The sequence below is a fragment of the Schistocerca piceifrons genome, chromosome 11, assembly GCF_021461385.2.
Source record: "Schistocerca piceifrons isolate TAMUIC-IGC-003096 chromosome 11, iqSchPice1.1, whole genome shotgun sequence".
NCBI classification, from domain to species: domain Eukaryota; kingdom Metazoa; phylum Arthropoda; class Insecta; order Orthoptera; family Acrididae; genus Schistocerca; species Schistocerca piceifrons.
The window spans coordinates 6,556,424-6,570,920 of record NC_060148.1 but is presented as its reverse complement, the minus strand read 5'-3'; the positions used below and the strand labels follow the sequence as shown (position 1 = coordinate 6,570,920).

The 14,497-nt window shown below is 46.6% G+C and overlaps 1 protein-coding gene across 1 annotated transcript in view; it reads left to right on the top strand.

Moving 5' to 3' along the window:
• LOC124720199 overlaps positions 1-14,497 on the top strand; it is a 1,401,865-nt gene that overhangs the window by 908,370 nt on the left and 478,998 nt on the right. The window contains exon 9 of the mRNA XM_047245522.1: positions 1,740-1,779. Coding sequence (XP_047101478.1) covers positions 1,740-1,779 — 40 coding nt within the window. The remainder of the gene's footprint in view (positions 1-1,739; positions 1,780-14,497) is intronic.

Here is a 14,497-nt window from a genome sequence, read left to right as displayed (position 1 = left end):
GTGCCCACACCGTTCATCATGACACTGTTTAAGTGCGTACGTGGTAGGCTATGCATCATGAAGAAATAAGTTGCTTCATTTTCGAAGGAACATTCTGTTTGCTGATCCTTAGCTGATAAGGTATTTCTTTTGCAATATAGCTTCCACAGCTCCACCCTTTGTTGTATTTGTTTCTTCATATTTCGTCTCTTGCCATTAGCTTCTTGGTCACAGCTCCATTTGCAAGTGGCCATTATTGCATACTGCAAAACTGTCGATGTGGAACCTCGCATCGTTGTTGACAGAAGGCAGTAACAGGTCGAGAAACGTGGAATGTAAATCAGGAAAATAGAAACTACAAATGGCAACTGTGCAATGTCAGTATTAAAAGAAAACTAAAAAAAAATCTTGCATAAATACGGATACAGCACATACTAGCCTATAACAGATTATGTCATTTCTCCTTACTGGCAAAAATTACGATTTTTTGAGGTTATTGCAGGAAAAGGTGATGAATAGTACAAATACTGGTACATCAATAGTTTTTGAAACGATATTGCTGAACAATGTTCTGCTTGTATGATGGCGTCTATAATGTAAGGATTAAACAATATGTAGGTATGGCAGTATCGCCTGGTTTTACTGAAACTTCTTTTGAGGATACACACTCAGTTAAGTGTAAGAAGTCCATAGTGGTTCTGTAATGAATGAGATTGACTGAATAAAAGAAAAGTGTGGATGAGATTGGAATGAATCAATAATTGAGTGCGAGTGTGGATTAGATATTCAGTAATTCAATGAACGGGGCAAAGAATTAGGGGATGAGGAAGAGTATCGGTAGATACAATGGATGGGAGGGTGGTTGAGGTAATGAATAATGGAATAGTGAAATAGCCAATGAAGAAATGATTGGATGGATTAGGTGGGTGGGTGGATGAGGCAATGAATGAGTGAATGGGCGAAGGACTTGGTGAGTGGGCGAAGGACTTGGTGAGTGGGCGAAGGACTTGGTGAGTGGGCGAAGGACTTGGTGAGTGGGCGAAGGACTTGGTGAGTGGGCGAAGGACTTGGTGAGTGGGCGAAGGACTTGGTGAGTGGGCGAAGGACTTGGTGAGTGGGCGAAGGACTTGGTGAGTGGGCGAAGGACTCGGTGAGTGGGCGAAGGACTCGGTGAGTGGGCGAAGGACTCGGTGAGTGGGCGAAGGACTCGGTGAGTGGGCGAAGGACTCGGTGAGTGGGCGAAGGACTCGGTGAGTGGGCGAAGGACTCGGTGAGTGGGCGAAGGACTCGGTGAGTGGGCGAAGGACTCGGTGAGTGGGCGAAGGACTCGGTGAGTGGGCGAAGGACTCGGTGAGTGGGCGAAGGACTCGGTGAGTGGGCGAAGGACTCGGTGAGTGGGCGAAGGACTCGGTGAGTGGGCGAAGGACTCGGTGAGTGGGCGAAGGACTCGGTGAATGAATGGTTGGAATGATGAAATTGGTCATTTGAGTAATGGGACAGTGAATGAAGACTAGGTGGATGAAGGATAGTGATTTCCAGTGAATTGATAAAGTTGTCAGACACAGATTAATTGAATTTTATTGTGAAAGAAAGTGAGAGGGGAAGCTAAAAGAGGTAGATATGAAGTAATTTACAGTCTGGAAGTGTGATTGAAGAGGTCCGTAGCCTATATTGCTGTTGTCTGAGTTGTAGTGCCCAGTGAAAAATATATATGTAAAGTCAAGGCAACTTTGTTACAACAACTCGTTCTTTTGTTGCAGAGGGCGGCCGCTCACCACCACCACCAGGTCGCCGCGCAGAGTGAGTACAACTACAAACTACAATTACAAACCCTGCTAGCCTTAGCCTCTAGTATTGACTGCCCCGTGGCGTCATTGACCGAGGTGCGAGCCATGCGTCTCTCCCCCACTGCTCTGTCCTGTGAGACACCTGTCGCTGCTAAGCGACCAGGGTGCGCGTCGTCGACGTGCTCGTCACTACTGCCGTACGGATTTTCCTAATTGAATGCGTTTTATATTCCTCACTGGTGTGATCCTTGCAGAACTCAAGATACTAGCGGGGTACTCTGCTATTTTCACTGTCCTTGATCCACATGTTAACTATGATTAACAGATGCGCCATCATGGTTTTATTCGTCATTTTATAATATTCGCTGCTGCTGCTGCTGCTGCTGCTGCTGCGAGGAACAAGTTTATCATTTATTTTTTACCTGCGGAAAGCGTTTCGGGGAACAGTTGTAATTATCGAATGCGTGTTCCGCGTACCGTAACATTTCAGGCATGCTGTACGAGATGTGTGAGGTACCACTTTATTCTGGTGCATTTATTGTAATGTTAAGAGGTGCAATTCTTTAATGGAGTATGTATCTTTGGCCGTAGATAATGGCGAATTTTTTTCCTAGTGGTTAGGAAATTGATGTGATCTACATCATTTGTGCGAATGTCTACTTTCGAGGCTGAGTTAGGTTTCCAGCCTGAAAGTTATTTATGTTAGTACATGATACACGTATAAACTTCTGCTTAAATAAAATTGTCACTGTTCCCTGTAAGTGTGTCACACTATCTCATTATTTCTGGACTTGTACTTTTCTGCCCAAAGAAGTTCAGAATGGGTTTGAAAGTCGGTTGTTACAGGCGTTAAACCGTGGTAAAAAATACCTCATTTTTCTGACTGACAAGGGAAGTACCCGTGCAGGAACAGCTAAAACCGAAATATTTCAGATAAGTGGTGAGGCTACTGTAACACCCACCGAGGTCACGTATCACTAAAAAATGTTTTTTGCGTACAATCGATATTTAACAGTTATGGATGTAGAGACAGAAGTACAAGTCTTCTGTAGATACGATTCCGTGTAGAAGACAGCTATGTTGAACAGATTCGTAAGTAATAAACACGAAGTACTGCGAAATAAGGTCGATTAGAACAAAGAGGATACTTGTGATCGAATAGTGGAAGCTGAGTGGTATCGGTTACCTTCTACTCTATTAAAATTGATTACCAGTTTCGAAGTTCCAGCCATCGTCCGATGTGGTTTACTTTTATCTGCCTTTGTTGTTGTTTGCGAATTACACAGCGAATCTCCATGGTAAAATCTTGACGGGTTATCAGCCGAGCCAAGGCGTCGTCCTGCGACATTGTTTCAGCACATTTCCTATTTGTCTTCACCTGAAGATGACATGTACAGACTTGTTGAAACGTTGCCGCAGAACGACGCCTTGATTTGACTTCATTGTTCTCAGCAGCTGCCGTCTCTTCTCCAGGTCGTTTTAACAGTTTGAAAACTGTTTGGCACAGAAAGAAAATTCCAATAACATAGCTCACACATTAAATAATGTTGTATATTCTTCTTCTCCTTATTCTCCTTCTCCTCCTCCTTATCCTCCTCCTCCTTATCCTCCTCCTCCTTATCCTCCTCCTCCTTATCCTCCTCCTCCTTATCCTCCTCCTCCTTATCCTCCTCCTCCTTATCCTCCTCCTCCTTATCCTCCTCCTCCTTATCCTCCTCCTCCTTATCCTCCTCCTCCTTATCCTCCTCCTCCTTATCCTCCTCCTCCTTATCCTCCTTCTCCTTGCCCTCCTTCTCCTTATCCTCCTTCTCCTTGCCCTCCTTCTCCTTGCCCTCCTCGTCCTCCTTGCCCTCCTCGTCCTCCTTGCCCTCCTCGTCCTCCTTGCCCTCCTCGTCCTCCTTGCCCTCCTCGTCCTCCTTGCCCTCCTCGTCCTCCTTGCCCTCCTCGTCCTCCTTACCCTCCTCGTCCTCCTTGCCCTCCTCGTCCTCCTTGCCCTCCTCGTCCTCCTTGCCCTCCTCGTCCTCCTTGCCCTCCTCGTCCTCCTTGCCCTCCTCGTCCTCCTTGCCCTCCTCGTCCTCCTTGCCCTCCTCGTCCTCCTTGCCCTCCTCGTCCTCCTTGCCCTCCTCGTCCTCCTTGCCCTCCTCGTCCTCCTTGCCCTCCTCGTCCTCCTTGCCCTCCTCGTCCTCCTTGCCCTCCTCGTCCTCCTTGCCCTCCTCGTCCTCCTTGCCCTCCTCGTCCTCCTTGCCCTCCTTGCCCTCCTTGCCCTCCTCGTCCTCCTTGCCCTCCTCGTCCTCCTCGTCCTCCTCCTCGCCCTCCTCCTCGCCCTCCTCCTCGCCCTCCTCCTCGCCCTCCTCCTCGCCCTCCTCCTCGCCCTCCTCCTCGCCCTCCTCCTCGCCCTCCTCCTCGCCCTCCTCCTCGCCCTCCTCCTCGCCCTCCTCCTCGCCCTCCTCCTCGCCCTCCTCCTCGCCCTCCTCCTCGCCCTCCTCCTCGCCCTCCTCCTCGCCCTCCTCCTCGCCCTCCTCCTCGCCCTCCTCCTCGCCCTCCTCCTCGCCCCCCTCGCCCTCCTCCTCCTCCTCGCCCCCCTTGTCGTCCTCCTCCTCCTCCTCCTCGCCCCCCTCGTCGCCCTCCTCCTCCTCCTCCTCCTCCTCCTCCTTGCCCCCCTCGTCGCCCTCCTCCTCCTCCTCCTCCTCCTCCTCCTTGCCCCCCTCGTCGCCCTTCTCCTCCTCCTCCTCCTCCTCCTCCTCCTCCTTGCCCCCTTGCCCTCCTCCTCCTCCTCCTCCTCCTCCTCCTCCTTGCCCCCCTCGCCCTCCTCCTCCTCCTCCTCCTCCTCCTCCTTGCCCCCCTCGCCCTCCTCCTCCTCCTCCTCCTCCTCCTCCTCCTTGCCCCCCTCGTCCTCGTCCTCGTCCTCGTCCTCCTTCTCCTCGTCCTCCTTCTTCTTCGTCTTCTTGTCGCCCACAGGCCCTGTAGACCATGCGCTGTACCGACGACCTCTTTCCATGTTCTCTCTCTCTCTCTCTCTCTCTCTCTCTCTCTCTCTCTCTCTCTCTTTTTTGTTCCTCAATTGGCGCATTCTCCTGTTAGACTCTCCATCTGTCTGTTTCAACTCTTTGTCTCGCCGTACTTCACCTCTGTGCCCCTTACGACTTTCACCGTCTTTTCTCTCACAATGCCCTTGTCTTTGTCTCATTCTCTTTCTCTTCTATTTCCACTTTCACTTTCTTCTTCACGTACAGTCTGCTGTCTTTCTCTTCAGCTACCACTGCCTCCTTTTCACACACGTGCTTGGAGTAGTTTGAATTTTGACCCCTATACTGACTTGCTTGTAGAGGATGGGGGAAAGTGGGCAAATTTTCTGACGTTAAAGTTTGCCGGTTACAAATTGTGCCCCTTCGGAAGTCAGATATGGAAGTTGGAGGGATCTGGAGAGATTAAATAAGAGTCTCTGACCGTTCTTTCCACCAACCTGTCTTCTTCGAAAGTTGTGTCGCCAGCACAGAATACAGCACTACGCTGCCAATTTGAACCTTTGATTCTGCTTTTTGCGGGAAGTCACTTGTCCAGGTTAGTCTCTGTATCTACAGAGGGCAAGGTCTGTAGTGCTGACAAAGATGGTAGACGACACTTCGCATTAAGGTATCCTGTTTGTTTATTATTCAAATATTTACACTGTCTTTTACAACACTCGACATAGCTTTCTTAATTATACGTGTGGTAACTTTTCCCTCCAACTTCCGAAACATGATACACATGTCCGGCTCTCCGATGCGGACTAGACAAAGTGAGTATTACATATTGACAACTAAGATTACACCCGATACATAGCACAACATGTCCGACCCTAAAGAACACCCGAGACAGAGTGACTATTACATATTCATATCCAAGTAACACATGATAGTGAAGTACATGCCCGGCCCTTCAGTACACCCGAGACAGAGTGACTATTACATATTCATATCTAAGTAACACACGATACTGAGGTACATGCACGGCCCTTCAGAACACCCGAGACAGAGTGACTATTACATATTCATATCTAAGTAACACACGATACTGAGGTACATGGCCGGCCCTTCAGAACACCCGAGACAGAGTGACTATTACATATTCATATCCAAGTAACACACGATAGTGAGGTACATGCCCGGCCCTTCAGAACACCCGAGACAGAGTGACTATTACATATTCAAATCCAAGTAACACACAATAGTGAGGTACATGCCCGGCCCTTCAGAACACCCGAGACAGAGTGAGTATTACATATTCATATCCAAGTAACACACGATAGTGAGGTACATGCCCGGCCCTTCAGAACACCCGAGACAGAGTGACTATTACTTATTCATATCCAAGTAACACACGATAGTGAGGTACATGCCCGTCCCTTCAGAACACCCGAGACAGAGTGACTATTACATATTCATATCCAAGTAACACACGATAGTGAGGTACATGCCAGGCCCTTCAGAACACCCGAGACAGAGTGACTATTACATATTCATATCCAAGTAACACACGATAGTGAGGTACATGCCCGGCCCTTCAGAACACCCGAGACAGAGTGACTATTACATATTCATATCCAAGTAACACACGATAGTGAGGTACATGCCCGGCCCTTCAGAACACCCGAGACAGAGTGAGTATTACATATTCATATCCAAGTAACACACGATAGTGAGGTACGTGCCCGGCCTTTCAGAACACCCGAGACAGAGTGACTATTACATATTCAAATCCAAGTAACACACGATAGTGAGGTACATGCCCAGCCCTTCAGAACACCCGAGACAGAGTGACTCGCGCAGCCGAAGTACTTGGCCGCCCAGGTGACCCGGAGGTGTCCCAAGCACTTGGATTGCAATATCGTTACTCTTACGTTTCTCAAAACTTGTGAAATTTAATAAACAAGAACGATAGAATTGTAGGGTAACCATGAGAGACTGCCATTCTAAAAACCGCGTTAAATAAAATGAGAACCTTATAAATAATGAATAAGAGAAGTTAAACATTTTGATAGCTAGCATCCTAACGTGCCGACCAATCAGAAGCAAGTCCAATAAATTTGGGGGACTCTCCATTTGGGCTGGTACATACTGTACCTTCTGTCACTTGTACCTCACTCAACTTTTGTACCATATGCTACCTCACGGCGAGCTTCTGGCAAAATAAAATACTGGCGACCAGAGCCAGGAATATAAAACGGTTTAGGGGTGGAACCTGCCACCCATCCCCTCCTCCAAGCTTATGTAAAGTCGCCACCTACCTCCCTGTTTCATCTGCAATATCTCGTCTCTCTCTTAGGAGCCCACTGCTATCGTCTTCATCCATACATCTTTCTCTCTCACTTGCCACTTCCTCTCTTTTACCATCAGTGCCTCCTCTCTTCCACTGTCGTTTTTGATGCGGGGGGAGGGGGGGGGGGCGGGCGGGAGCAAATTTGGGGGAGGCAACCAAACAGCGAGGTCATTGCTTCCATCCGGTTAGGGAGGGATGGGAAAGGAAGTCGGCCGTTTCCTTTCGAAGGAACCATCCCGGCATTTTTCTGAAGCAATCTAGGGAAACCACAGTAAACGTAAACCTGGATGGCCATGTGGGTTTGAACGGTCATCCTCCCGAATGCGAGACGAATGTGCTAGACACTGCGCCACCTCGCTCAGTGCCAACATCACTGTCTCTCTGCTACTCTCTTTCAGCCCAGAAAAGTGCGAATACGTTCGCATGCCAAAATTTTTGTGAGGAGGGGTCGCCACTTTTCTGTCAGTCTTTTAAAGAGGAGCCTATTCGCCTTTTTTTTGTGCACCAGCAGTGGCCTTTCTCACTTGGTTCCCAATGATGCTGTCAGACATCTCCTCGCCCTCGCTGTACTCTTTCCACATACTCGCTCTTTCCTCTACGCCTAACACTGAAAGTTATTTCGACTGTTTCGTATGCAGGATTAGTCTCTCCTACAACAATTCCTTTTTCCGATTTTGTCACAGCGGTGCTAAACTGTGACAAGGAATGTACGGAGGGAGGGAGGGAGGGAGAGAGAGAGAGAGAGAGAGAGAGAGAGAGAGAGAGAGAGAGAGAGGCCTTTTCTCTGAAGCACGTGGCAGGGCGTTACGTACGTGCTGTAAACACGTCAAGCGTGAAGTAGCGCCCGCCCTTGTTTACGGCTGGCAGTAAATTCATCTGCGCCCTGCGTAATCCCCAGGTTACGCGAAAATTTTTGCCAGGGAGCGGGCCGCAAGGAACTGCTTACTGACGAACCAGTCCAACTGAAAGTGGGCTTCGTCGCTAAACCAAACTATGCGTCTGCGTACTAATTCCCAGTGCTGTTTTTCTGGGGCAACGCCGTGGAATGCGTACCCCTAAACTTTTCCGTGGACAAAGTAATTTTTTAACGATGTTGAGAACTTGGAAGAGTGCCAGATATTTATTTCTCGGACGTAAATTTTTTATTTCATTTTTTGGTGTTGGTAATTGCAATACGAACGACAGCAGTGCAGTTATTGGTGGGGAAAAGCGATGTCATTGACTGTTTCGAGCATTTCGAGCTGCGGCAAGCGTTCTCGACAACCGACTCGCTGGCAGCCGGTTCGACAAGCATGTAGTGCCCTCGCCCGCTAATAGTAGGCGATGGTAGTGCTAAACGGATGTGCGTACGCTCAGACGCCGAGCTACCGATAGGTGTCTCTACGGTCTCGCCACTTCCATACTTCACGATTCATTGCCATCTTTGTTTTGTTGTTCTTTATTAGTTTGTGTTTGCTGTTCCATTGTTGTCGGTTGTGCGAAGTTTTACAGTGTCTCCTGTCTTTCGTTGCAACGTAAGTCAAGTTAGAGGTGAGAGATGAGCAGGAAACTAACAAACTGTTTTACTTGTTCTCCTGCATCTAAAAAAACCAAAAACTGTCAATAATTCGTGTGTCAGTGAAAAGCCAGGAAGTTCAACATCAGTGGATGACGAAAGTGAAACTGTAAACCTGAGCACTGAATCTACATGTGAAAATCCAGTGAACAAACGCATGCATGGTAGAAAATTAAATGATCGGCCAGAATGTTGGACTTCGGAACAAGAAATCACATTTTGTGAGAAAAATGACTGGTTGATCGCTTCAAGCAAAAAACTTGGCTGCAGAATTTGCAAAAAAGTAGGAAGTTTAGGCGTAGAAAGAAATAAACAAGGCACAAACACTGCACACCCTTGGGCTAGAGTATCTCTGTAATCTTCAGGTGGTTCCAGAAAATAAGAAATGGTTTCTGTGCGTAAAGTCAACTGAAGAGTCAGATACCATTTTTTTTTTGACATGTTGATGACGTTGTGGCTAAAAGCAGACGGGTGGTATCCCATGCTTCAGTTAAAAGTAATTTTCGCTGCATTATATCCAATGTCGGAGTACCCTCAAACGCTTTTTTAGAAAAGAGTTACTGCTAATTCCCATCATGCCCCACGGCCAACCGCACCGTTCGAACGTCAGAAGCTACGACGATTTTATTTCATGTAGTTGGCTAATTGTCACCCCGTACGTAATTAAGTTCGTAACAGAGCCCTCAGCGGGCAAGACGTAATGGCACCTGGCCAGATTTCTTCTGTCCGTTTCTGCAATCAGAAGCTGCCGTTAGATATAGGGCTTCTCTCGATCGGAATACAGAAAAGAGAATTTTCGTTTGTTTTATTACCACGTTTATAAAAAATTACTCAGTGGAATATGTGTAGAGTACCTCGCGCTAAACAATCGTGAACAGCTCCCCATTCCGCGACCACAGCCGAAAAAAATAGCCAGAGAACCCGCTGGAAATGATGCGTTCTGCGCAAGTCTCCTCTACTGCGCATGCGCGGATGCACGGCAGAATAGAACGGTTCCTACACTACTGCCCATTAAAACTGCTACACCAAGAAGAAATGCTGGTGATAAACGGGTATTCATTGGACAAATATATTATACTAGAGCTGACATGTGACTACATTTTCAGGCAATTTGCGTGCACAGATCCTGAGAAATCAGTACCCAGAACGACCACCTTTGGCCGTAATAACAGCCTCGATAAGCCTGGGCATTGAGTCAAACAGAGCTTGGATGGCGTGTACAGGTACAGCTGCCCATGCAGCTTCAACACGATACCACAGTTCGTCGAGAGTAGTGACTGGCGTATTGTGACGAGCCAGTTGCTCGGCCATCAATGACCAGACGTTTTCAATTGGTGAGAGATCTCGAGAATGTGCTGGCCAGGGCAGCAGTCGAACATTTTCTGTATCCAGAAAGGCCCGTACAGGACCTGCAACATGCGGTCGTGCATTATCCGGCTGAAATGTAGGGTTTCGCAGGGATCCAATGGAGGGTAGAGCCACGGGTCGTAACACAGCTGAAATGTAACGTCCACTGTTCAAAGTGCCGTCAATGCGAACAAGAGGTGACTGAGACGTGGAACCAATGGCACCCCATACCATCACGCCGGTTGATACGCCAGTATGGCGATGACCAATACACGCTTCCAATGTGCGTTCACCGCGATCTCGCCAAACAAGGATGCGACCATCGTGATGCTGTAAACAGAACCTGGATTCATCCGAAAAAATGACGTTTTGCCATTCGTGCACCCAGGTTCGTCGTCGAGTACACCATCGCAGGCGCTCCTGTCTGTGATGCAGCGTCGAGGGTAACCGCAGCCACGGTCTCCGAGCTGATAGTCCGTGCTGCTGCAAACGTCGTCGATCTGTTCGTGCAGATGGTTGTCGTCTTGCAAACGTCCCCATCTGCTGACTCAGGGATCGAGACGTGGCTGCACGATCCGCTACAGCCGTGCGGATAAGCTGCCTGTCATCTCGACTGCTAGTGATACGAGGCCGTTGGGATCCAGCACGGCGTTCCGTATTACCCTCCTGAACCCACCGATTCCATATTCTGCTAACAGTCATCGGATCTCGACCAACGCGAGCAGCAATGTCGCGATACGATAAACCGCAGTCGCGATAGGCTACCATCCGACTTTTATCAAAGTCGGAAACGTGATGGTACGCATTTCTCCTCCTTACACGAGGCATCGCAACAACGTTTCACCAGGCAACGCCGGTCAACTGCTGTCTGTGTATGAGAAGTCGGTTGGAAACTTTCCTCGTGTCAGCACGTCGTAGGTGTCGCCACCGGCGCCAACCTTGTGTGAATGATCTGAAAAGCTAACCATTTGCATATCACAGCGTCTTCTTCCTGTCGGTTAAATCTCGCGTCTGTAGCACGTCATGTTCGTGATGTAGGAATTTTAATGGCCAGTAGTGTATTTCTCCGCGGCGGATAAACCGTGTGTGTCACCCGTTCTGCCGTGTACTACACCTCACTCGTACACTTCACCGTGCTGTCTGTGATGAAGTTTATTCTGCTACTCCGGAAGGAAAATTATCGCAGGTTTATCGAACGGAACGTCATAGATGCTTTGACCAAAGTCAGTACTGAAAACCATAATTGCCAATAAAAATGGAAAAATCGTAGCAAGGTAACAGAACGATGGCCCATTGTAAAAAAAAAAAATTTTGATTTATAGGAATGCAGGTCTTCAGGTCTTACATTGCTCGTACACTAGCCTCTGGCTTAGACTGTCAAGAGTGCATAACCCGGATATCCCGGGTTTAAGGTGACCCTAGAAATACGCTGTGCGTCATGAGGAACTGTGATGCTATACCCCCAGTTCCATATCCGAACATAGGTTGGCACCGATTATTTCTCTCATTCCCGTTCGATGCCGCGCTGGCCTTTCCGTTTCCTCACGCAAGCAAACCCGAAGATAAGCGGGTGCTCATAGGTAAGGATGACGGTTGTCGCGAAAACAACCGCTTTTCGGCCATATCTTTTTTTTTTTTTCCTTCTTCGACGTTAGTTTAACCTGAGTGTTAAAACCCCTCGAAATAGCCGGTTTCTGAAATAACCGATAGCCGGTTTTTTATTTCGATTTCTTCCAGTAATAAACGTAGAAGTCGAATAAAAAAAAAAAAGAAGATTGTGACTCACTCACTTTCAAGATACATAGAATCAAAATATTAAATTAGGTAGGAACATAAAGGAGAAGTTAACCCGTTCAGTGTTCGATGTTCTCGAAAAGTGATAAAGTGGTTTGCTACTGCAAAATAAAAATCACAATTCCCATTGAGTCTAATTTTTTTTTGAAACTCTGCTCGAAAATGATGCTGCACTCGGGAATCACACCATTATTTGGGCATTACCAATAGTCAGCGCTACAGGGTGAACAGTATTTCGTGTTGACTTGAGCGTTTAGAAGGGCTACAAGGAGGTAAAGGCATATTGTGTAGACAAAGGCTGCAAATTAGCTGCTTTCTATTTTATAGTATAAACTATGCATGAATTGTTAATTAAGTTCTACGTTTTTTTCTATTGTTGTTGTGGTCTTCAATTCTGAGACTGGTTTGATGCAGCTCTCCATGCTACTCTATCCTGTGCAAGCTTCTTCATCTCCCAGTACCTACTGCAACCTACATCCTTCTGAATCTGCTTAGTGTATTCATCTCTTGGTGTCCCTCCACGCTGTCCTCCAATGCTAAATTTGTGATCCCTTGATGCCTCAGAACATGTCCTACCAACCGATCCCTTCTCCTAGTCAAGTTGTGCCACAAACTCCTCTTCTCCCCAATTCTATTCAATACCTCCTTCTTACTTACGTGATCTACCCATCTAATCTTCTGCATTCTTCTGTAGCACCACATTTCGAAAGCTTCTATTCTCTTCTTGTCTAAACCATTTATCGCCCACGTTACACTTCCATACATGGCTACACTCCATACAAATACTTTCAGAAACGACTTCCTGACACTTAAATCAATACTCGATGTTAACAAATTTCTCTTCTTCAGAAACGCTTTCCTTGCCTCTGCGTCTACATTTTATATCTACTTCGACCATCATCAGACATTTTGCTCCCCAAATAGCAAAACTCCTTTACTACTTTAAGTGTGTCATTTCCTAATCTAATTCCCTCAGCATCATCCGACTTAATTCGACTACATTCCATCATCCTCGTTTTTCTTTTGTTGACGTTCATCTCATATCCTCCTTTCAAGACACTGTCCATTCCGTTCAACTGCTCTTCCAAGTCCTTTGCTGTCTCTGACAGAATTACAATGTCATCGGCGAACCTCAAAGTTTTTATTTCTTCTCCATGGATTTTAATTCCTTCTCCGAATTTTTCTTTTGTTTCCTTTTTTCCTGTTTTTTTTTCTGTTACGTATGTCAAAACTTGGTTGTGGCCCCTCCAGTTTTTGATCTTTTAAGACAACTGGAGCGTTCTAGCCCATTGACGACGCACTTCGTAAAATACTTTCAGACTTTGGATGGTGCCATTTTATAATACAACTAATGTCCGACCATAGCAGGAAGAAACTGCTATATAGTCAACAAGTTGCATGTTTTGCACGCTGCATATCCGCGCGCACCATCTAATCGGCGCACCACGTAGCTACAGGTACAGTATTGTCTCAGCATTGCTGTACAAATCCCTGTGCAATATCTTTCTTCTTTGTTTGTGTTGCACTGATCGATTTTGCTTTTTTTTTGATAATAACACAATATTTCAAGTCAGTGGAAATTTTACCAATAAAAATTATTTCAAAAAGATTTATTAGAAGCCATGAATTTTGGCACCGCTGCTGTTACTAATTGATATTTCCATTTTTTTATACCCGGCTATTAGTAAAATCTGAAGCTCTGTTATAACCGAGACAAAATACCGACATCTACCCGTTATTCAGAACTGAAGTGATGATATCGGTTTTAACCGATCTGTTTGTCTCGCTCTACTCATAGGTTGCAATATTGCATGACTTAAATAACACGCTGTTTGGGAAATACGGACACGAATCATGTATAGCGGAGTGTAAAAAGTGGTAGAAGTAACCTCAGCGAACATCTGTTTGTCACCGAAATGAAAGTAGGGACGCACAGTTAACGTAAGAGTTGTCTTGGAAGACACGTCAAACAACGGCAAACAATGTGTATAGCATTTGCGTGTTTAGACATAGCTTGTGACAGTACACTCTTCGAAATAAATACTACACGGAGTGAAAGCTTATTAAAAGTTACTTGTCGTATGAAAGGGGAAAATGTTTGACAAGGGAGTGAGATAGGGTTGTAGCGTATCCTTTATGTAATTTAGTGTGTACAATGAGCAAGCAGTGAAAGAACTCAAGAAGGAATTTTGAGAGAGAACTAAAGCTCAACAAGAAGAAACAAAAATTTTGAGATAGTATAAGACTTCAAAGAAGAGTTGACCTGGGTGGCTAGTGTCTTGAAAAGTTTCAAGATGAGTAAAAAAAATAAAACGGTGGTAAGTTGATGTAGTCTAAATAAATCGGACGACGTTAGGGGAATTAGAGAATGAAATCAAATTAGGAAATTAGTCGATGAGTTTTACTGTTTGTTGAGAAAATAACTGAGGGAGGCTGAACGTGTTCCGAGTATGAGGTTAATTGTAACATTGTAGATGTACGCAGCTCTAAAACTGCGCAAGGTCATTAGCTGTCTAAGGTGCTAAATTGTGTGTACGACTACTGTCTCGTTCTGCATCATTTAGACAGCACTAGTACCGGTGGAGCTATTTAGGCCAGATGGATTTAGCTACGAAGACTACGCGACTGTCGTCATTACGACTCGATGTCTAGAGCTGTTTCGTGGCCAGTGCGCTCTCGCGGCCATTGTGGGAACTACGGTGTGCCGCGGCCGCTGTGCAGTGCTGCCGTCTGGCGG